Source organism: Canis lupus, chromosome 31 (genome assembly GCF_003254725.2).
Source record: "Canis lupus dingo isolate Sandy chromosome 31, ASM325472v2, whole genome shotgun sequence".
Lineage (NCBI taxonomy): Eukaryota > Metazoa > Chordata > Mammalia > Carnivora > Canidae > Canis > Canis lupus.
This window is the reverse complement of record NC_064273.1, coordinates 36288624-36313074: the sequence shown is the minus strand read 5'-3', so window position 1 is coordinate 36313074 and position 24451 is coordinate 36288624. Positions and strand designations below refer to the sequence as shown.

The window sequence follows — 24451 nt, the reverse complement described above, 5'->3', positions numbered from 1 at the left end:
ACCATGGTGCACATTCGGTGCCTTTGAAAATCGCTTTGAAAAGTGTCTCAGACAAACTGGACGGACCCCTGCCCCCCCCACAAGAATTTTGGAAGTGTTTGTGAAGATGATTCCGTACGCTGGCGAATCTCCTGGGGTGTGTGCATCACTTTGGGTCTCTTAGAGCATCCTCTGCACAATCTGTATGCGGCCTATCCGACTTATGGGGGAGCCTTAAAGCCTTAGATTTAACATCTAAAACATTAAGGGGTCAGTAACATTGAAAGTGCTGAACCAAAAAAGGAAAAAAGAAAGAAAAGAAAAGGAGGAAGCAGATCCTGCTAACTCTATCTATTCCGTTGTATTTGTATAAATAGTCTTTGGGAAATCTTAGGTTTTGGCAAATGTCAAAAAAGATCAAGAACTTCCGGGATGCCTGGGTGGCTCAGGGGCTGAGCATCTGCCTGTGGCTCAGGGCGTGGTCCCAGGGTCCTGGGATCGAGTCCCGCATCGATCTCCCTGCAGGGAGCCTGCTTCTCCCTCTGCCTGTGTTTCTGCCTCTCTCTCTGTCTCTCATGAATAAATAAATAAAATCCTTAAAAAAAGAAACTAAAAAAAAAAAAAAAAAAGATGGAGAACTTCTGTGGATTCCAGGGCTGGGATGGCTCGTTAGAGACGCATTTCCCTCTGCTATGAACGGGCTCTGAACCCTACTGAACGTGACAGCTGTACCAGGTGTGTGTGTGGCTCAGGGAAACAAAGGCAGCGAGCCAGTGCGCCGGCTGGCCCCTGGGGCCCCCCCACCCATACGAGGCTCCCCCTGAACAGCTGCCCACATCATCTCCTGCATCGTTCAGTTCGCTTCTGCAAGCCTGCAGGCTGCTACCTTGGACCTGAGACCCTCGGGGGCAGCTCTGCCCCGGCCCACCCTCCAGCCTGGCCCGTGGGCCCTGGGGCTCAGAACCGCGGCTGCTGAGAAGCTGCTACCACCCCCCACCCCCAGTCAGTGCGGCCCGCCTCCAGGGAGCCCGAGGAATCCTTAAGAAAGAGAAGCAAGCCCCCAGGGTCATGTTTAAGCTGTGCTGGTTGGACGGTGGGAGGGGGGCTGATGAAGGCTCTGGGTCCCTGGGGACATCCTGGTGGCTCCCCCCACCCACAGCCCCAGAGGAGGCTGGAGTCACACTGGAGAGAGGCAAGCAGGCCGACTGTGCAAGTGCACTGCTCGGCCATGGTCCCCCGCACGCCCACGTGCACGCGCAGACCCCGCAGCGGCCTGCCCCCCCACGTCCTCTTGCACCTGACCCTGCAGCGCAGCGCCTGGCCCCCAGCACGCCTGCACCTGAGGGCCATCTTTGCCCCCACGTCCCATCTCTCCTCTTCCCCAGAAGCCTCCCACCAAGTCCCTCGCCAGCCTTTGGAGCCCCTGCCTCCTCTCGGCGGGGCTGCTCCCCGCGTGGGCTCACTGTCCACGTCCAGGCCTCCTGCTCGGGGCGCCCACCCAACTCTGCTCCTCTCAACCCCTGATCTTTCCTCCCTGTGCCTGTGGCCCCTGCATCACCCGTTGGCTGAGCCCAGGCCGTGCCCGGGGCCCATGCGTCCCCACTGGGGAGCACGGACTGGCCCCAATCAGAAGCCTCTGAGTACGAGGCCTTTGCCCCCCTTGTACCTCTGAGGCCCCTGGAAAGGCAGTCACAGGGGCCTTAGGGCTGGTCCTTGCAGGCAGGGCAACCTTGCCCCATTGACCGCCAGGTCGCACTGAAACCTAGACACGGGGACCTAACCATCACCATGCAGGTAGGGCACCCAGCCCGCGGCCCCATGGGCCACCCTTCCCCACCCTGTTCTGGGAAACAAGGCCTCGGATTGCCCTCAGGAGGTTCTTAGCGGCAGAAGTCCAGGCCCCTGGGCCCCTGCCATGTGGACCAACCTCCCGACTGAGGACAACCTCCCCGTCTCCACTGCCACGCGGCCCCCGGCTGAGACCATCTCCTGGGCCACGGCCACCACCAGACCTTCCATGCACACCCTCAACCCAGGGCCCAGCTGCCCTGCCTCCCAGACGCGCTCCTTCCAGCACCTTCCACCTGGTCACTCCCGCCCACCACCCCCTGCTCTCCACCCCCCTCACCCAGCCTCTGCCACATGTCCCCTGGCTGCACACACAGGCCTCCCCGCACGCATCTGGGGACCGTGTCAGTGTCCACAGGTCCTGTCCCAGGGTAGCACATTTCCCTGTCCCCCTGTGGCCAGTGAGGGGGGCCTCACGGAGGACGCTGGTGGCCTCGAGACTGCTCAGTGTGGGGAGGAGGGAGGCAAGAGGAACACGGGAGCCTTAACTGTGACCCAGAGCCAACCCGGGAAGAACCAGGGCCGGAGTCGGTCAGCCCGGCACCCGGGGTGCAGGGGTGCTGCCCCCAGAGGAGCTCCCGTGGGCCGGGCTCCCGTCTGTGCCACCCGTCACCCTGTCAGCGACTCTGCAGTGATGCAGACCTCAGTCCCTCTGGCCGGGTCCTTGTGATCACACCAGCCCCTTGCCCAGCGTGCACAAACGTGTGCACACTCACGCAGTCACACACGTCTACAATCACACACACTCACCTACACGCACGCATGTTCTCACACGTGTGCACGTCTGGACGCTCACGGTAACACACCGAGCTCTCCTCCCTGTTTCCTCGCTAGCCGCCGCCCATCCTGCCTATGCTTCAGAATCCCTGGAAGTATCTTTAAACCCCAAGGCCGACCCCAGGCCCTTTGCACAGGATCCCACAGGGCAGAGCCTGAAACTCCCTCCTGAATCTAGGACGCAGTCTGGTCCCTGGTGAGAACCTGCCCTAACGTGTCCCCCTTTCTTGGGTCCCCCATTCAAGTCGGAGACCTTGGGGTGCAGTCTTCCCCAGTCCCCCTCCGCACCCCACCCCTCCCTCCCTGTGTGCCTCCCGCGTCTGGCCCCCCAGCCCTTACACTTTGCACGACGGTTCCGCACTCGCTCCACCCGGCCACCAGGAGAACGTGGGTGCTGTTGTGGTAGCTCACGTTGCAGGAGGGCTGTCCCAGGTACAGGGAAGACTCGGGGATGGACTCCTGCCGCAGGAAGCGCCTCTGGATGGCGATGGCCACCTTCTCGATCTCGCAGAGCACCCTGACCGCCTCGGTCAGGCTCAGCCGCGGGGGCGGGTCCTGGGGCCCCTGGCTGGCTGCTGGCACCGAGGCAGCCCTGGTTCCTGCAGGGGTGGGGAGGCCCCCAGGGGCCCCGGGAGTCTGGGCCGCGTGGCCAGGAGGGTCACCTGCAAGGCACAAGGAGATGAAACCAAGACTGGGTCTGTGTTTCGGGAGGGTCCCCTGAGCCTGGCCTGCGAGCCCGCGTGGAGGGGGCAGGGGCTGAGTTCCGGCACACACCCGGGCTGCACATTCTGGCCACGACCACACACATGCACCTGTTGCATGTTCCTGCCCAACGGCGGGGCCTGGCCTGGTGGGCCGGGGGCTCCCGTGGGCCAGGGGACCATGGTGCCCTCTGCCCCCCACCCCCCAGACTCTCCCGGGCTGACGCTGGGTGCGGGCTGAGCCCAAGGGCTGGCTGTGACACCCCCCTAATCTCTAAGGTGGGCTGCGCTAAGGTGGGTGTTTAGTCTCAGCATCCTGAGTCCCCAGCTCCTCCCCCCGCTTCCTGCTTCCCCCAAAGCACGGCCTCAACCTCCACGGGGACACGGAGGCTCTGCAGAGACGTCCAGGTCCCCCCAGGGCTCCAGGCCTCGTCTGTGCCAACCCGACCCAGGACACGTGTCAGCCCGCTCCCTGGGCCCGGCTCCATCACCCGTCACCCCAGCACCCGTCTTCTCTTCTGTCAGGGTGGGGCTCGCCCGCCGCTCCGACCCCTCACCTAGCTCCCAAGATGCAGCCCGAACCCCCGCTCATGGCGCTCACCGCCTTCTCCACTGGCCTCCCCCGCTCGCTCCCGCCCCCCTTCACATTTCAGCCGGGCCCAACTGCGCCGGCACCGTGCGCCCATCAGGAGCTCTGTGCTCACTGCTGCACCGACCTGGGGCACCTGCTCCACTGGAGCCCCTCTGCCCAGTGCTGTCCTAGCGGGCCTTTAAGACCTCCTCTTCCAGGAAGCCCTCCTTGACCCAGCTCCTGGGGCTGCCACAGCCTAGCCCCTCTGAGCCTCCTGCTTCTACTGCAAGAACACACTCCATACTCCCGGTGACAAGTGTTTACTTGCATAAGTGTCCGTCTCACTCCACCTGACCACAGATCCCTGCATGGCAGGGGTCACCTCAGGGCCAACGCTGAATCCCCTGAGGCCCCATTTAATGGTTAAAGTATGGGGTGGAAGGAGGGGCCGAGCAGAAACATCTCCCGCGTGCTGCTTGTCACACGGGCTGTAGGCTCCGGAGGTCACTTCTAGAATCCGAGAGGACGCCGCAGACCTTACGTGCGTAGTCTCTCATTGGGGGCACTTGGAGACGCGAAGTGCCCCCAGGAGGCTGGAGATGCATGGCACAGTGTGAAGGGGCACGTACGTGTGCACAGACACGCACACACACGTGCACACACACGTAGGAAAACGCGTCCAGGACATAAAAATATGCTGACCCCGTTTGGAAAAGAAGGACTTTGTGAACGGACGTCCTTAAAAGAACAGATGACCTGATGGTATCTCAGAGAAGGGATTAGGGAAATCTCACCTTCACAGGGTCTTCCAGAATATTCCAGAGGGACGTGGGGGGCGCCGCCCACGCAGCTGCAGGTGAAGGAGCCCAGGGTGTTGCGGCAGGACGCGCCCGGCTCGCAGTCGTGCTCCTGGCTCTCACACTCGTCGTAATCTGCGCGACATCGGAAACAAGACGGGACACGGTCACGGTCACCGGGCCCCCGAGGGCTGCGGGCGAGAGGCGCTCCCACGCCGGCTGTTCACACGGCCTTGTGGGGCGGGGCGGGGGTGGGCAGGCGTGCGTCTCAGGCCGCGGAGTTGAATACGGAGGGACGACAAAGCTGGCCAGTTCTGGGGAGTTGAGGGGACAGGGAGGCACCTGCTTCTCGGCCGGGATGGGGGCAAGAGCCGGTGTCCGGACGTCTGCGGGGGCTGCTAGGGGGGAGGGCTCCTGGTCCCGGGGGCGCTGGGGGGGAGCAGCTCATCGGGGCGCCAACAGGACCCCGGCCCCGGCCCTTGGCCTCAGGCCCATGCACCCCACAAGCCTGTCCCCATAGAAGGTTCTCGGCGCACTTGCCTGCCTTGGTCTCTGCGCCCAGTCACTAACTCACAGGAAGGGGGTTTACTGCAGGAAATGGGTAAAAATCAGGCCATCTGAGCAGAGAGCATGTCCACACCTAAGGCCGCCTCCCGCATAGCACAGTTTGCTCAGTGACATGTCCCCCTGGTCCTTTCAAACACGGATGGCGGGACACCTGGGGGTGGCTCCATCCGTCGGGCGTCTGCCTTTGGCTCAGGTCATGATCCCGGGGTCCTGGGATCGAGTCCCGCATCGGGCTCCCCGCTCAGTGAGAAGCCTGCTTCTCCCTCTGCCTCTGCCTGCCGCTCCCCCCGCTTGTACTCACTCTCTCTCTCTCACTCTCTCCCTCTCAAATAAGTAAATAAAACCTTTTTTTAAAAGATGATTGAAGCTATGTTTTGGGGTGTTGCCTTCTTCAGCAGGGTGCCTTTATTTTGTTTAATATAAAAAAGCTTACACTTTTATAGAGTCAAATACTTCAGCCTTTGCCTCTGGGGGCTCCTTTGACTTCAATTTTAAAGTTAGAAAAGCCTCCTCTTTCCAAAAACCAGAAAAATGCTTGTATGGCCTCTGAGTGACGTCATACATGAAATTTTTGCATCATTTATTTTCAAGTACGACATACGCTGTGAACCGAAATGTGCCCCCAAAATACATACGTTGAAGCCCCAACCCCTTGTGGGACTGTGTTTGCAGAGGGGGCGTTTAGGAGGTAATTAAGGTTAATGGAGCCCATAAAGGTGGGACTGTCACCCAAGAGGGTTGGCGTCCTTATAAGAATTGGCGCCAGAGCTCGGCACACACACGGGGAAAGAAAGGCCTTGGAAGCTCTGTCCACACGGCGGGGAGAGGGTCCGCCCCAGAAAACGAACCAGCGGGCCCCCGGATCTGGGCCGTCCAGCCTCCAGAACTGTGAGAACGTGCAGTTGTGTTGTGAAGCCGCCCCGTCCGTGGTATTTGGTTACGACAGCTCGCGAAGACAAATGGGACTTGAAAGAGGAATCTAAATGGCTTTGTCTCCCTGCTTTTCTTTTCAATTATTTTTACCAGGATCTCCCTGGAAACCATGCTTGGGAGGAAGCGTGGGCTGCAGAGAGGGGCAGGTGCACCCCCGGCCCGGTTACGTGGGTGGCAGAGGAGGCCCAGGGCGGGACGTGGACCCCGGAAAGGGAGCAGCATCTCTGGGCATCTGCGCAGCTTCACACCAGGATGGTTCTGGCCCCTAAACCTTCAGAAACCAACACAGTAGCAATAAGAGAGATGGGGCGCCGGCGGGCGGAGGGGGGGCTCAGTCGGTGAAGCGTCTGCCTTCGGCTCAGGTCATGATCCCAGGGTCCTGGGATCGAGTCCCGCATCGGGCTCCCCACTCAGCGAGGAGTCTGCTTCTCCCTCTCCCTCTGCCCCTGCTTGTGTTCTCTCTCATGTTCTCTCTCTCTCTCTTTCAAATAAATAAATAAAATCTTTTTAAAAAAAAAAAAGAAAAAGAAATAAATTAAATTTAAAAAATAATGATAAAATAAAAAATAAAAAAAGATGAGGGTCCTATCTGTTCCCCATGTTGACCTCCTGCCTGGGAGCCCCTAGGAGGAGACACATGGGGTGACGTCTTCCAAACAAGGGCAGAAGCTGGGGTCTCCCCACCTCTCTTGCAGACACAGTGAGCCTCTGGGGGGCGGGGGGGCCGGCCTCCACCTACCCTGGATGACGGTGTCCTCTCCGACCACCTCCAGCAGAGACGCATTCTGAAAGGCCACGAGGAACGCAGCGGACACCTCGTGGACACCTACGTCTGCGGTGATCAGCAGGTTAAACTCCACCACGACGCTGCCGTTGGCGATGCGGGTCACCTCCACCTGGACCCCACCGGAGTCCACGAGCCGAAGCATGGCGGCTGGCAAGGAACCCCGCACCTTTGGAGAGATGGCACGTGAAAAGAACGAGAGGAAGCAGGGTATCCGACCAAGGGGGCACCTCCTGGGATTCGGGCCAGCAGCAAAAAGGACAAGGTCCCGTGTGCCGTGTCCCAACCCCAAGTCCCAGGAAGAGCCCTGTTCCCCCAGAGCACGTCCACGGGCCGGTGTGGGTGACATTGAAGGGCCCTGCCTGGGTGGGGGGGGACACGTCACCCAAAGGGGCACACGTGACGGCATTTAGAACCTACTGCTCTCGGCACAGAGCTGTGGAGGGTGGGGGCTGGATGGGTGGACATGGGGGGGTCATCTCTCTCTCATTGTGCATTTTCTAGAACACTCCCTCTACTGCTGCTGCAGACCAGCTCCCCTGCCATTCTTCCCGCCTTCCCCAAAACCGCTTCCCTCCAAGCCTTCCCACCAGGACACGCAGCTCCTGCCTCGCTTTTCCCTCTACCACCTTGGAGGGAATCCTTCCCCGCAGGCCATCCTCGCGCCTCACAGCCAAAACGCCACTGGGTAGTGGCTCTAAGCGGTCCATACAGCACTAGACTTCTATGGGAACGTGTGCTTCTGGGGTCTGGCCTCCCAGAAAACCTCGTCTTCATCTGGACCCCGTGAAGGGTGGTGGCTCAAGGCACAGGCTCATGGATTCACTTCTCAGCGTTGGGACATCCAAGGTGACAAATCTGCTGTCACCTCCGGTCACCGGGCCACCATCACTACCACTGGAAGAGCTAGCTCTTGTCTCTTTCTCTCTCTCTCTCATCTGGGACTTCCAGAGATGCGGTTGGATTAAAGGCCCTCGGGGCTGCCTTTCAAATCCGTCTCAAAGCAAAGTTCCAGCCTCCACGCTAGGGAGTGACGGGAACAAGGTGCCACGTTAACCCACAACCTCCCAAAAGCTGTCCTACATGAGTGACAAGCTGCACAATCATCTGCTATCCTGAAACTCTAGACAAATCAACAACGGTGCCCAGAAAGAGGCGAGCGAAGACATGGTTGGGGGAGGAAGGATGCGTGCAGACATGTGTGCGGATCTGGGGCTGCCGCACGTGGCCGCCGGGGCCCTGTGGCCCGATGGTCAGCGCTGCTGCTTAGTATTACGTGCAAACATCACGGAACCTACAGGAGACCATTGACAACTCTTGAATCCACGCACAGGGGCACTGGGCCGGGTGCTGGGGACCCAGGACAAATAAGGCAGGATCCCAGATCCCCGAGGAGCCCCAGCGGGACCCATTTCCTCCACCCTGGAGGGGAGAACAGAACCAAGTCATCGGGCTACGGGGCGAGCACCCTCCGCCTCGAGGTGGCGCTTCCAAACCCTCTCTCCTGGGTCTTAAACCCGGCGGGGAGGGAAAGCTAACGGGGACCCGGACGTGCACTGCGTCCAGGAGACCGCGGGATCGGGACCAGCGCATCCTCTCTTCGTCAAAGGGGAATCAAGCCGCAGCAAATCCCGGCCACCACTGTCCCTGGGAGTGTGAATGGGGCGGCGGGGGAGGTGCCGGCGAGATTAGGAAAAAGGAGCAGCAGCTTCATTCACGCTCGCCAGAAAGTGCAAGCACCGCCACGCGCATCAGCGGATGAAGGGGTGCACGGACCGTGGTCTCTCCGTGTGGCCGCCCGGGGCTCCGGGGAGCAAGCCAGACGCCGCAGGCCACGCGTGTAATGATTCTGTGCACGCGCGACACCCGGGGCAGGCAGACGGCAGGTTAGTGGGTGGCAGGGGTGGCAGGGCCGGGGCGCGGGGGGAGTCACTGCAAATGGGCACAGGTGTGGCCTCTTTCGGGGTGATGACGGGAATGTTCTGGAACTGGCGGTGACTGTTGCGCAGTTTCGCAGAAAAAGCCCAGAGCGCTGCACGGAGCCCTTGTAAAGTATGGATTTTAGGGACCGTGAAATTAGATCTCAATTTCTTATAAAAGGTTTTCTTCGCCGGGCTTCCTGCTCCACGGGGTCCCACCGCCGTAAAGGAGCTGGCCCAACAGCGAACAGCGCCGAGCGAGGATGCAGCAGGGGCCCAGGTGTGTCCCCCACCTGCCGATGGGTCTAGCGGCGGGGACGCCGGGCACCACGCCGGACGGAGCTTCCCTCGGAGGTGGGGGGTCCCGGCACCTACACGTCCGCGTCCCGCGTGGCTGTGCCTGGGCTTCTGTCCGCACCCCCGTGCACGTCCCGAAAAGGAAGGGACGGTCCCCCCCAACTCACCATCGTAAGGAACCGCTCCCGGAGGTCCTGATACTCCTCGCTGCTCGCATTGCCGAAGGACTCTACGTACCTGACATTGGCTATTCTGACTTTGCCTCTGAGTTTCTGGGCCGCTGTGGACAGAGAACAAACCCGTCTGGAGCATTGGGAACGGTGACAGCGGCAGCTCGGTGGCTTCACGTCGGCCAGAAAGAACGGCACCGGAGGCTGGTGGTGCCCCGCACGCGCACGCACAGCCCAGCCACCCCAGAGGACGCCGGCATGCAGCCGGGGCACAGACGGAGAAGCTTCTGGGCCCCCTGCCCCCCTCTTCCCCGCCCCCATGTGGCTCTCCACGCACACGCTGCCCAGGTGGTTTACCAGCAGGGACAACTTCGAGAAGGAAAGGAGGCTCTCTCATGCCCAGGCCGCAGGGGCCCACCTGGATGTCCTGGGCAAATCAAGTCGTGGGGCGGCCTTGCCCCGCCCCTGCCAGAGCCCGCAGCCCACGGCACAGCGCCCAGGGGTCTTGACCCTCTTCTCCCTCCCCCTAGAGCACCGTCTCTCCGTGGCTTAAGGGTGGTCCCTGCTTTTGCATCAGGTCTGTTCCATGGGAATCTGTTCCGTCCACGTGGGGCTTCCAGGAGGCCTTGGTACAAAAATGCGGTCCAGCAACATCGCCTGGCCACACCATGGTGTCTGGCAGGTGGCATCCAGCACGGCAGCCACCTCGTTTGGTCCTTCACCAGACATCTGTGATGCACCTGCCAGGTGCCTGCTGTTCCGGGCGCTGGAGGCAAGGCCAAGTTTCTCCCGGCGGGGCTGAGAGTGCTGCCCCCACAGCTTACTGCCCAGGCCTAGCACAAACCACAAAGCCATCCCAGGACGCATGGCCTGATGACCCCACACCCATGTCCTTGGGGTCATGGCTATCGCTGCACCGGAGGACCACGGGTCCAGACGCCACAAGTGGGGTGTGCAGCTTGATCTAAAAGCCTCAGGAGCAGGACAGGTGCACAGGTGAGAAGGGACAGGGACCCGCCCCGACACAGGTCACATGCCCGTGGTGGGGGCTCCTCCTTCCAGCAGGTGAGGCCTTCCGGCAGTGACCGCCCCTCCTCCAGCCCACCATGAACCTGCCGGAGGACGCCCTCACACACCGACTTCCCTCTGATTTCCCGGTCCACAGCTCATCGGTACCCTAAAGGACGCACACAGAAGCTGAAAGCTCCTCTTACTGGCACCCCCAAGGGCTGTGCACCCCACCTTGGAGCACTCTGCGTCAGCCCTTACACAGCTGCCCAAGACCTGAGGACCCATCTGCAACGTCAGCCAGCCCTTGGCTGTTTGAGCAACTTAGGCATTCAGGGAAGTATCTGGACGATGGGTGCAAAGGGGGAGAAACAAGATTTGTCCGAACACATAACTATCACCAGCACCAACGCCACCTCACCAGGCCCCGGCCGGGAGGGGACAGACAAGCTGTCCAACTGTCTCATGTCCCCTGTCTATCCGTCCTTCTTAGAAGCCAAGTCCAGGTCCGCCGAGAGCGGGAGCAATCAGAGGGAGGGCGTGACGCTCAGCACACCAGCACCACGCGTGTTTTCCTGCCACGTACCCTCGAGGACACGGGGCAGCCAGCGGCCACCACCTCCGCGGGCAGAGTCCTGAGCACTTTGCGCCTCCGCGTGGCCCGCGGTCTGCCCCCTGCTGCATTCCTTGGCCCCGGAGAGGCAGAAACCCAGCCGCTCGCAAATGACTGGCTCTTTTGAACCTGAACGCGCTGAAAATCTCTCACGTACTTGTTCCCTCCCTTTGAGAACAAGTGGCCACGAGCGTCCCTGAAGCCCATTCATTACCTGTCCTCACTCTGAGGCGGGCCCTGGCACCTCCTTCCCCGCACGCTCCGGCCACTATCTCCACCAGGTGCAGGACGCCGGGCTCCAGGCCCGACAGCGTCAGGCTCGCGTTCCGGGTCTCCAGGTGCACCGCGGGGCTCCGCGTGGAGGTGACGGTGAGCTGGAAGGTGGGGTGCCGGGCGAGGTCCGCCGCCCACGCCACATGGAAGCTGGTGCTGGTCACATTGGAGATGGTGACCCTCTCGATGGGGACGGGATCTGGCAAGTGGACATAAGCATCGAGCAAATGAAAAGCAATCCAATGATTGAAGGAGAGAGGACCGGAGAAGCCTCACCAAACCCTAAAATCGAATACACGGCTTGGGGACAGGAGAGGGCATCGGCAGACACCAGCCCAAGGAAGTCATATGAACCCGCCGCTAGCCCTGCATGTGGTACAGTGTCCCTGGATGGCCCCCTGAGCCCCAGGCTCCCTCGGACAGCCCTCCCGCCCCTTCCGGTTTGGTTTTCTCTCTGCCACTGAGGTCCCTGGTCTTCCCCAAAGCAAACCTCTTGAGCAGATGCTGGGTGGCTCTTCCAGAGGGGGTACCCCACCACCCCTGAGCAGACTCATAGAGGGGCCAGCACAGGTGGCCATGGCTGGCTTCGGAGCCATTCCCGCAGGGTGATCCCGGGGGGGCTCGACGGTACTGACTTACGGGGCCTGCCGTGTAGTCTTGGAACGTGCAACACTCAGCAGAGGAGATGCACCGATGGAGCTACGTTTAGGTTCTATTTGGCGGCAAGCCGGGGTCGGGCTAGCACCGTGAGCTCACAGGGATGCCGCGTGGGAGCTTCACGGCCGGGGCTGCCGCCCATCTACGGTGCTGCCCCAGGACCTTGGCAATGGCCAAGCCCTCTGTGTGCTGTCAGTAGAACTGCCAGGGGGTCTGCACGGTGCAGGGGACTGCGCTAGGGCTCAGGGCTTCTGCACTGCTGGGGAGGCGTGGAAATGCTCCTGGGTGGGGGGGGCTCTGCAGTGCTTAAGGGGACACATGCACCCCACAGGCTCCTCCTGGGCCCGACCTCCTGCTCCTGATGGGCGACCAGAAGGCTTGGGGACAGGCAGGGGAGGACTGGAGAAAGCACAGGGACCAGGTTTCAGTCCTAACAAGACAGAGGCCACCCCCAGGGACAGGGCTGTGCTGTGCCCCACTTGGCGCAGCCATACGATGAGCAAGACACCTGACTTTTCTCAAAGGTCTTTGATTCAATGACCGTGTGAGCCTTTACCAACTGGAACGCAAGGGTTCCCCGGTGTGCCCGGGGTCTCGGGGCACAGGCCCCCTAGCACACGCCATCCGAGGCACTCACCACAGGACGGAAGCTTCAGAGACTCAGGGGTGAGGGCTGAAGGCAGGTCCGGGGAGCTGGAGGGCCCAGGGTGCATGTTCTGTGGCCCTGTGGGGTCCAGGGGCGCTGGTGGTGTTCTCCAAGTGGGGAGACCGGCGTGCCACTCGATGTGGTCTGCGGGGCCCTCAGTAGGTGTGGGCCAGACGGGTGGCTCTGTGCTGGAGTTTCTTGACAACCATCCAGGGGTGTCCAGCAAGACATTCATGGCCCCAGGAGGGGAGCCATGGGAGTTCCCGGGAGCCCCGCTGGCTGTCGGTGGGCCTGTCACCAAGCCTGGGGCCATGCTGGGCACCTCCTCCTCCATGCCCTGGCCTGTGCCATTCCCGTCCTGCTTCACCACGTCGCTGCCCCCTCTCCTGGGTGGCAGGCCTGGGGTCTGGGCCTGGCCTGCTGCGGGTGTGCCCCCTGGGTACCCAGGGCTGGGCCACAAGGCGGGAGTCTCCCGGTCAAGGGCTGTTGTTTCTGTGCCGAGAACTGGGGCTGTTACTCCTGTTGCCGGAGCCAGGACACCTCCCGTGGGGCTCACCGTGTCACCTACTGAGACACACATCCACTCTCAGAGGGGACACCTGGTCCAAAGACGCTAAGCAAAACCTACCAGATGCCACCCATGAGCGAGAGCCTCCCGGGGGGGCCCCAAAAGTGGGGACAAAGGCTGTCTCATTGGGGGTGATGGGATCACGAATGTCTAGTGGGGCTCGTGTCTGCAGCTCTCCGAGGGGGCGGCAGGGCCTCTCCACTGGATAAATGGGAGCTCTCAGGTGCCACGAGCGGGACTCCAGCTGGGGGGCTGCAGAGCCAGGACATAAGCACGGGGCCCCTGTTCTTGCAGCTGAATCCACCCGGCCCTTGAGGAAATGGGGCAACTTCTCTAGATCTGGGCTCAGCGCAGGGCTCGGTGCAGATGACCGGCATCGGTGTGCCCTACGTTACACGAATAAGGGAAGGATGCGGGACAGTGGCCCGTGGGTGCTAGAGAGGCTATGGGATAGGAGGTCCCGGGGGTGGGGGTGGGGGGCGCACCCTCACAGGCCCGGCCCGCTCGGGCGGGGTTGGTGTCCCTGGCCGTCCGGCACCGACAGGTGTAGGAGCCCTCGAGGTTGATGCACTGGGCAGCGGGGGAGCAGTCGTGCCCCAGACTGTCTGCACACTCGTCCCAGTCTGCGGGGCGGGAGAGAAACGGGACGAGCTGCTGAGTAACGGCCGGAGGCTGCTCACAAGGCAAAACAGCAACGGAGCTGAGTTCTCCGCAAGCACCTCCGCAGCCAGCAGTCGAGGGGCAAAGGCCGGGGTCGGTGGTGGGCTCCCCGCCCCCCGGAAGCCTGTCTGTGACCTAGACCGCAGGCCCCGCATCTCCCTGCGACAACCTTCACCGCCGGCTGGCTGCTTTGGGGGCAAAGATTAGCGACTGTCCATTCCCTTTGGAGCCCTTGGCACCCACTGGTGTGAATATATTCTTCTCCTGTGTATTCTGTTTCCAGACCCCAAAACCAGGATGCTTCCCCTCTTCACCAATGGGCCAACATCCCCCTAATATTTAGCTCTTCAGCAAAGAAAACTAGCCAAGCCTGGAGGCATCTGGGTAAATCTAACCGGAACTCTTAGAGACGCACGGAGGAACGGTCCTGAACACTAAGAAGCCCAAAGAGCCCATGTCACTGGGAAGCGCTGACCCTTGTGGGCCGAAGGAAGAGCGTCAGGTAAGGGGCCCCCAGCACCTGCTCACCCACCACACCCAACACAGCCGGCACTTTCCAGCCAGCGGCAGCCTGGACCCGCACTAGCCAACCCGTGAAGCAAGGCTCCTGGGGCCCCCTCTGCTCTCCAACCCCCTCTTCCCGCCCCCCCGGGGGAACTGCCACCCCCACTCTCGCAGGGAAACATCTGATGGTCTCGTGCACTTTGACATGTGACTGATAAAGTGCTACATGTGACACGCATGATAAACCTGAAGGAGTAAATATCTCAAGCTGCATCCCAGGCGAGGAGGAGCCGGGCTAGGGGAGGGGGACAGCTTTCCCCACACCCCGAATCCATCTTCAGATCACTGCCTGCCTGTCCCTCCCGCCCCAGGGGAGAAGGTGGCTCAGAACGGAGTGGCCTCTGCTGGGGGACCGAGCCGGGGGCCCACCTGGGGGTGCTGGGCTGGGCTGGGCTTGGCGACACCCTGTGCCCCGGCCCGTCACAGGCTCCCCTGGCTCCACCATGCTCGCTGGGCCAGAGGAGCCCAGACTCGCCCATATTTAAGTCATGACACAGGACGCACACTCGGTTTTATGCGGAGAAAACTCTGCAGCCAAGGGCTGTTCTCGTCCTGTGGTTTTCAATTTTGCTTCATGTGATCTTCACGGAAGCTCATGGAACAGCTCCCTGAGACCCGAGGGCTCATCAGCTGATGCAACAGTCACCTCCCACCGCCCCCTCTCCTCCCCGCCCCCCCAGACAGGGCCCTGTGTCCCCGCCCCCGGGCCTTCCTGGAGCCCTGCCCCACTTCCTCCACAGCCTGCAGGCAGCTCCAGGGGTTTTGGGGGGTGGAGGGGGCTGGGACCTGGGATGAGCGAGCAGAGCCCCGCAGTCCAGAACGGGCTCCCACCCCTGAACACCTGGCGGCTATTTTTAGCCACGGTGATTCACCGGCCTCCCCGCCGGAGCAGCTGGCCAGCAAGCCCGAGTGAGGCAGGACGCTTTGTCTCGTCTTGCGTTAGAGCCCCAGGCCAGGTGGTTCTCCAGTCCAGAGGGAGGAGGCAGGTCTGGAGTGAGAGTGCCCAGGGGGCCTCGGCACCTTCTGGATCCACCAGACGCCTCGGGGTGCAGGGGGAGGGCTCGCTCCTGGGGGCCCTGCAGCTGCGGGAGGGCGAGCGGCCCCGGAGGGCGCGGCTCGGAGCAACAGGGTGCTGCTCAGCGGGGGGCACGCCCTCCTGGAGGCAGACCAAGGACACGTGGCCAGCCACTGACCCCCCCACGACAGATGGGCCTCAGGGGGAAGCTGAGGTCATGACAACGTGACCCCCCGCGCTGCTGGGACATGTTGACTCACGGAGGCGAGAGCCCCCGAGCCACCCAGGAATGCTCCGAGGGCGCCAACAATAGCATTTCTGTGCAGCCGCGAGCAGAGCAGCCCTCCGTGCTGCGGTTTGTTGGCGTTCCGCAGGACGGCCACGCGTGCGCTTCTCGGTGCCCCGCCCGGGGCCTGGGCTGCCTGCCCGAGGGGGGCTGGGCCCGGGGCTCTGGTGACACAAGCAGCAGTCGCTGGGTCACAAGACCCTGCACGGGGCCGGGCGCCCCCACCCCAGTCACCAGGCAGGAAGGGGGTGCCAGCACCGGGAGGCCTCCAGGAGCCTGCAGGGCGACCTCATGGGACCTCATGGGGACGCTTGACGGGACCTGCTGACACCCTGAGAACATGAGCGACGAAGGCGCCTCTTCTTCCTCTGCCTCTTCTTCCCCTCCCAGATCCTCACGAGCCCCCAAGCTGGCTCGAAACAACAGGGTTCATTCTCACACTTGCACAGGCCGAAGTCCAGGATCCAGGGGCGGCGGGGCCCCATCTGGGGCTCGGGGCAGAAGGGGGAGCATCCTCCCTGCCTCCTCCGGCCTCTGGGGCTCCCGGTGTTCCTGGGCTCGTGGCCCCCAGCCTCGGCCTCGGTCTCCCTGCGGCCGTCCTCCCTGTGTCTGGGTCTCTCCTCCTCTGCATCTTCTCCTGTAGGGCGCTCCCCCGATCCTGGGCGATCTCCGATCCTGACCTTAATTTTGTCTACAAAGACGCTTCCTCCAAACTAAATCTGCAGTTCTAGGTGGACATTTCTTGGGGGGGTGCGGGGAGGCCACCCCTTCAACCCGCGGGCAAGGAGCAAGAGTAACCCAACGCCTGGTGCACAGGGCCGGGCCGGGAAGCAGCACTCGGGGCTGCTGGCTCCCCTGAGGGATGCTCGGGTCTGGCCTTGGGTGGAACTGAGGGAGCAACTGAGGACCCCCCGCTGGGGAACGTCATCCCTGCCTCACACATCAGCCTGTTCTCTGCTCTCTCCCTATCTCTGTCTCTGTCTATCTCTGTCTCTCCCTACGTCTGTATCCCCGTTTCTGTATCTCTGTGTCTCTGTCTCTCTCTTCTCTACCCCTACATCTGACTGTCTCTCTCCTCTCCGTCTCCCCACCACCCTCCTCTGTCTGTCCCAAGGTGTCTCCCCCTCCCCTGATCGACGACTTCCTGCCTCAAGGCAACATGAAGTGAAATTACATAACATTCAGGCCAAGGAACTAGAGGCCGGTTGGCAGGTGGCGCAGGGGACGGCGGCCCCCAAGGCCCTTCCCCTCCCGGGTCCTCCAGCTCCGTCCCACCTCGTGTTCTGGGCCCCAGGCTCTGGGGTCCCTCTCCCACCGGAGCAAGAAGCGTGGGATGCAGGTGGGCCCCCACGCAGGAACACAGAATAAGGATTCGAATTTCATGCACTTGATCGATCTTTCACGATAAATACGCATGGACCTGAAATCGCGTGGCCGGGCCTCTGAGGGGCCTGGCGGCAGTGGGCTCGGGTATAGAGGAGAACCGACCTTGCACGCGTGTGCCCCGCGGGTCGATCTGGAACACCCGGCTCGCCCACAGAGGCGGGAGCATGGGCGCCAGCGTGGAGAGTCCCACTGGGAACTCAGGGTCCTGAAGCAGCAGCCTGAGCGTCACCACCACGCTTCCGGCCTGGAGAGACACGATGCGCACCTTCAGCTTGCCTCTCCTGTACAGGTCGGACAGCGCTGGCGGGAAGGCGTTTGCAACCTAGTGGAGAAGAGGCAACAGCCACTCAGAGCAGATGCTTCCACCAGCGTCTCCAAAACCATTGGGCAGGGCCCGTGTGACCCCCCAAAATGGTGCACAGAATGTGTCCCCTTGGTGACCAAGAGGAGGTGTCCGGTGACCAGCCTCTAGGGGCCAAGAAGAGACAGGAGCACCTGGCCCCCCGCACCTCCCCCAGGGCCTCCCCAGGGACAGCCGCGGTCCCCACTACGATTGTGAGAATCCCAGTCACCACGACAGTTGGGCTTCCTGTCACGGAGCACAAGACGCACAAACCACTGTGCGCCCTGGAAATCGGTGTGCAGGCGACGTGTGTGTGAGACAGATGGAGAGATGTAGTGGCTACTTGCAGCTGCGCCCCTCATGGGCTGTATCCCCCCCAGAAACACCGGGGCCACCAGTATGCGGGGCCAGCATGCCGAGCGAGGGAGGCCAGCCTTGCCCCCCACACACACCATGCCCCGCACACACGCGAGACACTCCCACTGACAGGAACAGGCTAACTTATCAGTTTGAGGGCAGGATAAAATCTTAGGCCATTCATGGTTCTCGGTGGTTTAGCAAGTCACTTGGGTCCCAGGTTCATCTGTCACCCAAGGGGAGACAGCCCTGGCCGCTGGCCTGGTTCCCCTGGGCTGCATACTGCTGCCCCCTCATTAGCCACGGGGAGGGTGGATGCCGTGACCCCTGGTAAACGCCCCCCCCCCCCCCCAGTGAAGCCCCAGCACTAAAGCAGGGAGACAGATGCCCCGGGCTACCTGGATGGAAGGTTCCGCAGAAAACCCAGCTGCACCATCGGGGGCGCACTTGAACCAGAGCTTTTCACAGACCGTTTGGCCCCGTATCCAGATTTAAGGGGAGCCCCCCTAAGGGGCAGCACTTGGGTAATCAGTGCCCAGGATCTGGGCTGGGGTGACGCGTGCTCGTGCGCAGTCACAGAGAAGGGGCTGGCACAGCACGCACGGTTGTCTGGCTCAGTCGCCCCTCCACCCCCCACCCCCACCCCCACCCCCCAGCACCGTGTCTGCACTTTGGCTTTACCTCGTGGAGCAGCAGTCGGGAAAAGTCCCGGTACTCGGGGCTGCCGGGGTTGAGCAGCTCCTCCGTCACGTTGTGGTCCAGGACCCTGACGGTGACTCGGAACACGCGGGCGTCTGCAACAGCGACAACGCAAATTGGCCAAAATCGGTGATGAACCGTCACACACGCCTTGCTGTCACTGTTCCCCAGAAAGTCTCCTCTTCTGAGGGGACATTTGTTTGCTGATAGATGGAGGGAGGAGTCCTGGATCAGCTGGCACACGTACGGTCCGCAGGCCCCTCTTGCCATCCTCACCCCGCGTGGCTGCGGCTTTCCCGCGTCGTCCACGCACACAGCCGGCCGGGTCCTCACGCCGGATGCCACCAGGCCCCGGTACCCAATGCATCCTGTCCACCCAGGACTTTCCAAGCGTGTGCACCCAGAGTCCCATCCCAGGAACCGACTGTCCCCGGCAAACCGGGGTGGGGGGGTCGCCCGGCAAGGGAGGCACCCCTTCTCTTTGGCCATAAGCAAAGCCGGGAGAAGTAGGATGGGACGGGGAGCGCGTGTCTCTTTCATCGCCGAGAGTAAAACCAACATCCAAGCAGGTCCTGCTGCGTCTCCGTGTGCTTCTCTGACGACCTAACGGCCGTGAGCCGGATGCGCCCTTTATCCCTGCTGGGTGCACGCGCCACGAGGGCCGCGGAACTGTCACCGGGTTGTACCCCGTGCGTTTCTAGATCAGGGCCTCTCTGGCCCTTCTCCCGTCCTCGGGGCACCAAGTGTCCCTGTGATGTCAGCCTTGACCCTGCCCACAACGAGAGCCTCCTGGGAAGGGGGGGGTCAGTGTCCACCTGAGCCCCCGAAATCCAGACTCTCTGTGAGGCTCTGCAGCCACTGTGACCGGAACGCCCACCGCCTCCTAACGCCGAATTACCTCGATAGAGCCTTTAACGTGAACCAAGCTCCTTAAGAGAGCAGCGTGCACGCAACAGACATTTTTACAACACGGAGAAGGAGAGAAGAGGCTGGCGGTTCAGGAGTCTTCTGGAACTTTCCTGAGGGCATGGGTTGCTGAGCCCCCCCCCCCTGCACATCTAGACATGCTCAGAATGTCCCATGGGAGAGGAGTTGGGGAGGGAGCAGAGGGAGGGTCAGCAGAAGCAGGGGATGGGGAGAGCTGGGGTCTGCCCTCACTCCCCGACGACCTAGGGAACCGAGTGCTCCCTCACTTACTCCCGGCAGTACTTGGACCCTAGACTGAGAAGATGACGTGGGTCCTGCTCTGAAGTCGGAAGCCTCGTGTGCCAAGCTGTGCCCATTTCATGGCTGGGGCTCTGGGGGTGGGGGGGCCGCTGCGTGCCCATTCTATGTGTTGTGACAATTCAGCAAGGGCAGGCCCCAAATCGGCTCCCAAAGGCTGCAGGACGGTGTCCTCAAAGGCCTGCTCATTCCATCCCTCGTTCGTCCCTGCACAAGGCCTCCCGCGCAGAGATTTCTGTGCTCTGTCCCCAGACCGGCCTGGGAGCTCCTCTGTCCCCGCCCAGGTACGCCCAGGCCAGGCAGGGAGGAGATGCAGTCATGGGGAGGGGCGGTGAGGTCAGCCACCTGCGGAGCCCCATCCCCGCCTCCCCCACCGCCCGGGCCACACCAGCCACCCTCTCCAGAGCTGAATCCCTGGTTCACACCTACAACCTGTTTGGGTGAAAGAAAGTATCTTCACGGGCCGATCTAGGGGGCACCGCGTTAGCTTTTTAAGGGCCTCATGCGGGAAATGAAGCAGGTCCGGGAGGATGCCCCGTGATGCTCGGCTCCGGTTCCGGGAACGCATAGACGCAGCCCTGTGAAGTCGGTGCTGCAAAAAGGCCTTTCAGGGCGCGCCCATCGCTGCTGTTTTTGCTTAATCACACTGTTTGCTCCGCCCTCTCGGACTGCGAAGGCCTTCAAACCGGGAAGGTGGGCTCCTCACCTCATCACCTCAGGTGTGAGCATGGGCCCCCGCACCCCCCGCGGAACAGGACGAGATGTAGCGGCGTGAGAGGAGCCGTGGAGACCACAGACGGCCACCGTGGCACCGCTCAAAGGACACGGAGCCCCCACAGCCCCTCCGGGAAGGACTGCCCCTGCCCTGAGAAGATGACGAAAGAGGATGGGAATCTCGGGGCCAACAGAGGTGGAGCCGCAGACCCTCAGGTAAGACGCAGGGCGCGTGTGGGTGCCCTTACCTGTTCTGACGGTCAACGTGGCGGTGACATTGCCCCCGCACGCCTGGTAGCTGGTCTTCACCCCATACAGCTCTCCGGCCTCCAGCCCCGCCACCTCCAGGGTCCTCCCCGCGGTGCTGGCGCTCTGCAGGAGCTCCTCCCCCTTGTAGACCTGCACGTGGAAAGTGCGGTGCAGGGAAGAATTCAAACGCCAGGACACCCAAAAGCTGCTGCTGGTGACGTTGAGGGTCACGTAGTCCCGGATGGGAGGGCAGTCTGTGGAGGCAGAGGGTGAATGAGGTCGGAGACACCAGAGACAACCAAAGCAACATCCCTCCGTGGGCCCCACAGCAAACTCAAACAAAAACACTTCGGCGTCGAGGGAAACCATCCGCGAAAGGAAAGGACAAGCTGCAGAACGGGAGAAAATAGTCACAAATCAAATACCTGGTAAGGGGCTAATATCCAAGATGTGTAAAGAGCTCATCCGACTCCATAGCGATCACACGCGTGCACACACACACTCGATCCAATTAGAATATGGGCAAAGGATCTGAACAGACATTTCTCTGAAGAAGACATCCAGGTGGCCAGCAGACACACGAAAAGGCGCTCGCCGTCACTGGTCATCAGGGAGGTGCCCCGCACACCTGTCGGAACGGCTGACATCAACACCACGGGAGATAACGCGCTGGTGGGAATGTGGAGCAGCCGCTCTCGAAACAGCGTGGAGGCTCCTCCAAATGTTAAAACTAGGGTGACCGTCGCATCCAGCAATCCCACCACTGGATGTGTATCCACGGGAATCGAGACCACACCTGTCAAGGATGCGCCTGCGCGACACGGATTCCCCCGGGACCTCCGGAGGGACACCTGCCGCCGCCTCCGTGGGCCCGGGACCCCTCACTCCGGATGTGTGCCCTGCAGAGCTGTGACAGGGTCAGGTGCTGTGCTTCTCGGCACCTGGTCTGCGCTCCGGGAACTGGGCCCTTCTCCAACTAGTTTTCGGGGCAGCTACTTGCGGGACGGTGCCGCCTGTCGCGAGGTCTTTCCGATGCTGCCCGTCAGCCGCCCTCTAACGTTCGAAGGCGGATCCACCTCTGCGGGACAGGCCTGGAGATGTTTTCAATGCAAATCGTCCTTCTACTCCTTCCCTCTGTCCTCCTGTGACACGGATTTGCGTCCTCCAGGTGCAGGATGCCTTCTCGTTGCCCGCTAGGACACTCCTCTTAAAATGTGGTCCCGGAAAAGAATGTTCAGGATGCAGGATGCCTGCATGATCTGAGGGCACCTGAGGCCTTCCCCCATCCTGCAGCCGTGAACCAGATCCAGGACCTGACATTGGTCTGGGTGACACACATCACATTCCCTGCGTCCACGGGTCTGGGCCCTCGTTTGCTCCGGGCAACCCTGACCCGTCGCTGGCAAAGCAGTTCGGGTGCTCCTGGGGGGTCCTGCCTCTCCCATGATCTCTCAGCTCAGCCTCTGCTCCGGACCCGTCAGCGTGGCACCTGAACCTTATAAAGGTAGAGATGCCGGGGACTCCCGCCATCGATCCGGAGCACCCCGTGTTCAGAAGCCTGACGGCAGGTGAGGAGCACCAGCACGGGCGAAGCTGCACGGCCGCGTCTCACCAGCCCCGACCACCCCGACCGCCCACGGCCCTGCCCTCGCCCACCCCCGGGTTCGGGAGACGAGGCCAGTGGCTATTAGGTCCCAGCTGGGAGGGAGACCGCGTCGGAGGGAGAGAGGGCGACCTCGAATACAGTTCCACCTGATGCTAAAAGCAGACCGTGTTCCTGGAAGAGCAAGCGGGAACCGTGAGGTATTTCTGACGGCTTTTGTTTTGTGCAAGAATCCAGCTGCCCTGCATGTCGCTAAGCGGATGACTAATTTCACAAGAAAAGCATCTGAAACTTGCGCTGTATTTTCCACGGGGTCTGTACCTCTCAACCATTCCAGCAGATTGCTCATGTACATTAGCCTCTAAATGTAAAACATATGCTGCTCCCCTTAGCGCTGCGCGGCTGGGATTCACTCTGACATTCTGATCTGGAAAATTCCCTGGTCTTTTCTGCCTAAGAGAAGTGAGGGCGGCGGGGGGGAGGGGAGGGGACAGGGTGCAGCTTTTCCTAGTGATGTTTCGCCCTCGAGAGACCCTTTATCTTGAAGGAAACTTGCAACTCGTGACTTCGAGTAGCATGGCGCAGTGTGGCTGGCAACGTCCCTAACTGTAAATAGAGCCTGATCGCCTATCAGATTGCTCGCCAGAGTATTCTCAAGTACTGTATTCCCACCTTCCACGCTCGCTGATGGGACAGGACTCTCCCCCGGAGGCCACGGGACAGGAGAGGTAGGATGGTTGGCGGGGGGTTCTCTGCGAAGCCCTGTGGGCACATTTGTGCGTGGAGGGTGGTGCTGGTGTCTGGTCCGACTCCAGTGTCATGAAGCACAGCAGAGGAGTGTTTTGTTGCCAGAAGTGGGGCTGGCAGGTGCATTTCTTCAACATCCAGGGACCCTCAAACATGCCTTTTCATGCATTGACAATAAATACCGTTTTGAGTGCCTGCTGCTTGCCAAGTACAGAGACTCATTGGCAGAGACCAGGAGACAAGACTCCTCCCTCCAAGGAGCTTCATCTGCTGTGAGATGGAAGATTCCAGTGGGAGAGGACGGACCCTGGACACCTCCCATTCCTCGAGGGACGCTGGGGACCAGCCCGCAGGTCCCAGCATCAGCTCACAGCCTCCACCCCATCAGCGGGAAGAGGCAGCGAATAAGAACCTGATATCGTCACCCCCGTCACGCTCTGCACCAGCAAAGAAAAGGCCCCACTGCTCCAGAGCGCTGGTCAACCCCCAGCCCGGCACTCGGATGTGGGAAAGAAGGGGCATGGCCATGGGGGAGTCCCCGCAGGAGGCCTCACGTCGGCTCTGGATCAGGAACAGATAATCCAGAATCGGAGGCGCCCTCCAGCCAGAGGAGGCTGGGAAGGTCGCCTCCGGTGATGGACAGGGACCGGGCTGTCTCATAGAATCAGCTTGGGGACCTCGTACCGACCGGTGACCTTCCTTTACCTGGACTTCCTCTTTTGAAAATGAGTACAGTAAGGGCAGATGCCTCCTGGGGGCGTTTGTTTTTTGTTTTTTTCTTTTTTTCTTTTTTTGAGATTTTGATATTTTATTTATTATTCACAGGCAGAGACACAGGCCGAGGGAGAAGCAAGCTCCCTGCGGGGAGCCCGATGCGGGTGGGACCCTGGGATCACGACCTGAGCCGAAGGCAGACGCTCAGCCACTGAGCCCCCCAGGGGCTCCCCGTTCTGGGGGTGTTCTAAGGGTTAAATAAGGTAAGACTGTAAACTGCTCATTCAAAGCCCAGGAGAGTTAAGTGCTGAGCGGCTCTTGGCTGTGTTATTGTTATGAACAAAGGGAGGGTCCTCGCCCTTCTGTCCCCTTATAAACATCTAGTTCGCACTCAGTGATAACTATAAGCTCTATAGGGATCCCTGGGTGGCTCAGCGGTTTAGCGCCTGCCTTTGGCCCAGGGCGTGATCCTGGAGACCCGGAATCGCATCCCACGTCAGGCTCCCGGCATGGAGCCTGCTTCTCCCTCCTCCTGTGTCTCTGCCTCTCTCTCTCTCTCTGTGTCTATCATGAATAAATTTTTTAAAAAATTAAAAAAAAACAATAAGCTCTATAACCACTTCACAATGTTAGTGAAAGTTCTAGTTTTCATGGCAAAATGTTGGGAGCAAGCTAACTGCCCCCATCCCTTGAGAAAAGTACCTAAGAGCATCGTATCATTGCCATAGCTGGTCATGACAGAGGTCGCCCTTACCCGTGGGGGGATACATCGCAAGGCCCCC

At 61.2% G+C, this 24451-nt stretch overlaps 1 protein-coding gene across 1 annotated transcript in view; it reads right to left on the bottom strand.

Annotated features, from left to right (window-relative positions):
- The window catches only part of UMODL1 (uromodulin like 1), a 61074-nt gene that overhangs the window by 15663 nt on the left and 20960 nt on the right, over positions 1 to 24451 (bottom strand). Inside the window, exons 7-16 of the mRNA XM_049104703.1 lie at positions 20605 to 20859; positions 18401 to 18513; positions 17122 to 17341; positions 13594 to 13731; positions 12532 to 13104; positions 11179 to 11436; positions 9341 to 9453; positions 6913 to 7126; positions 4671 to 4808; positions 2944 to 3266 (exon numbers count right to left, since the gene is read on the bottom strand). Coding sequence (XP_048960660.1) covers positions 2944 to 3266; positions 4671 to 4808; positions 6913 to 7126; positions 9341 to 9453; positions 11179 to 11436; positions 12532 to 13104; positions 13594 to 13731; positions 17122 to 17341; positions 18401 to 18513; positions 20605 to 20859 — 2345 coding nt within the window. The remainder of the gene's footprint in view (positions 1 to 2943; positions 3267 to 4670; positions 4809 to 6912; positions 7127 to 9340; positions 9454 to 11178; positions 11437 to 12531; positions 13105 to 13593; positions 13732 to 17121; positions 17342 to 18400; positions 18514 to 20604; positions 20860 to 24451) is intronic.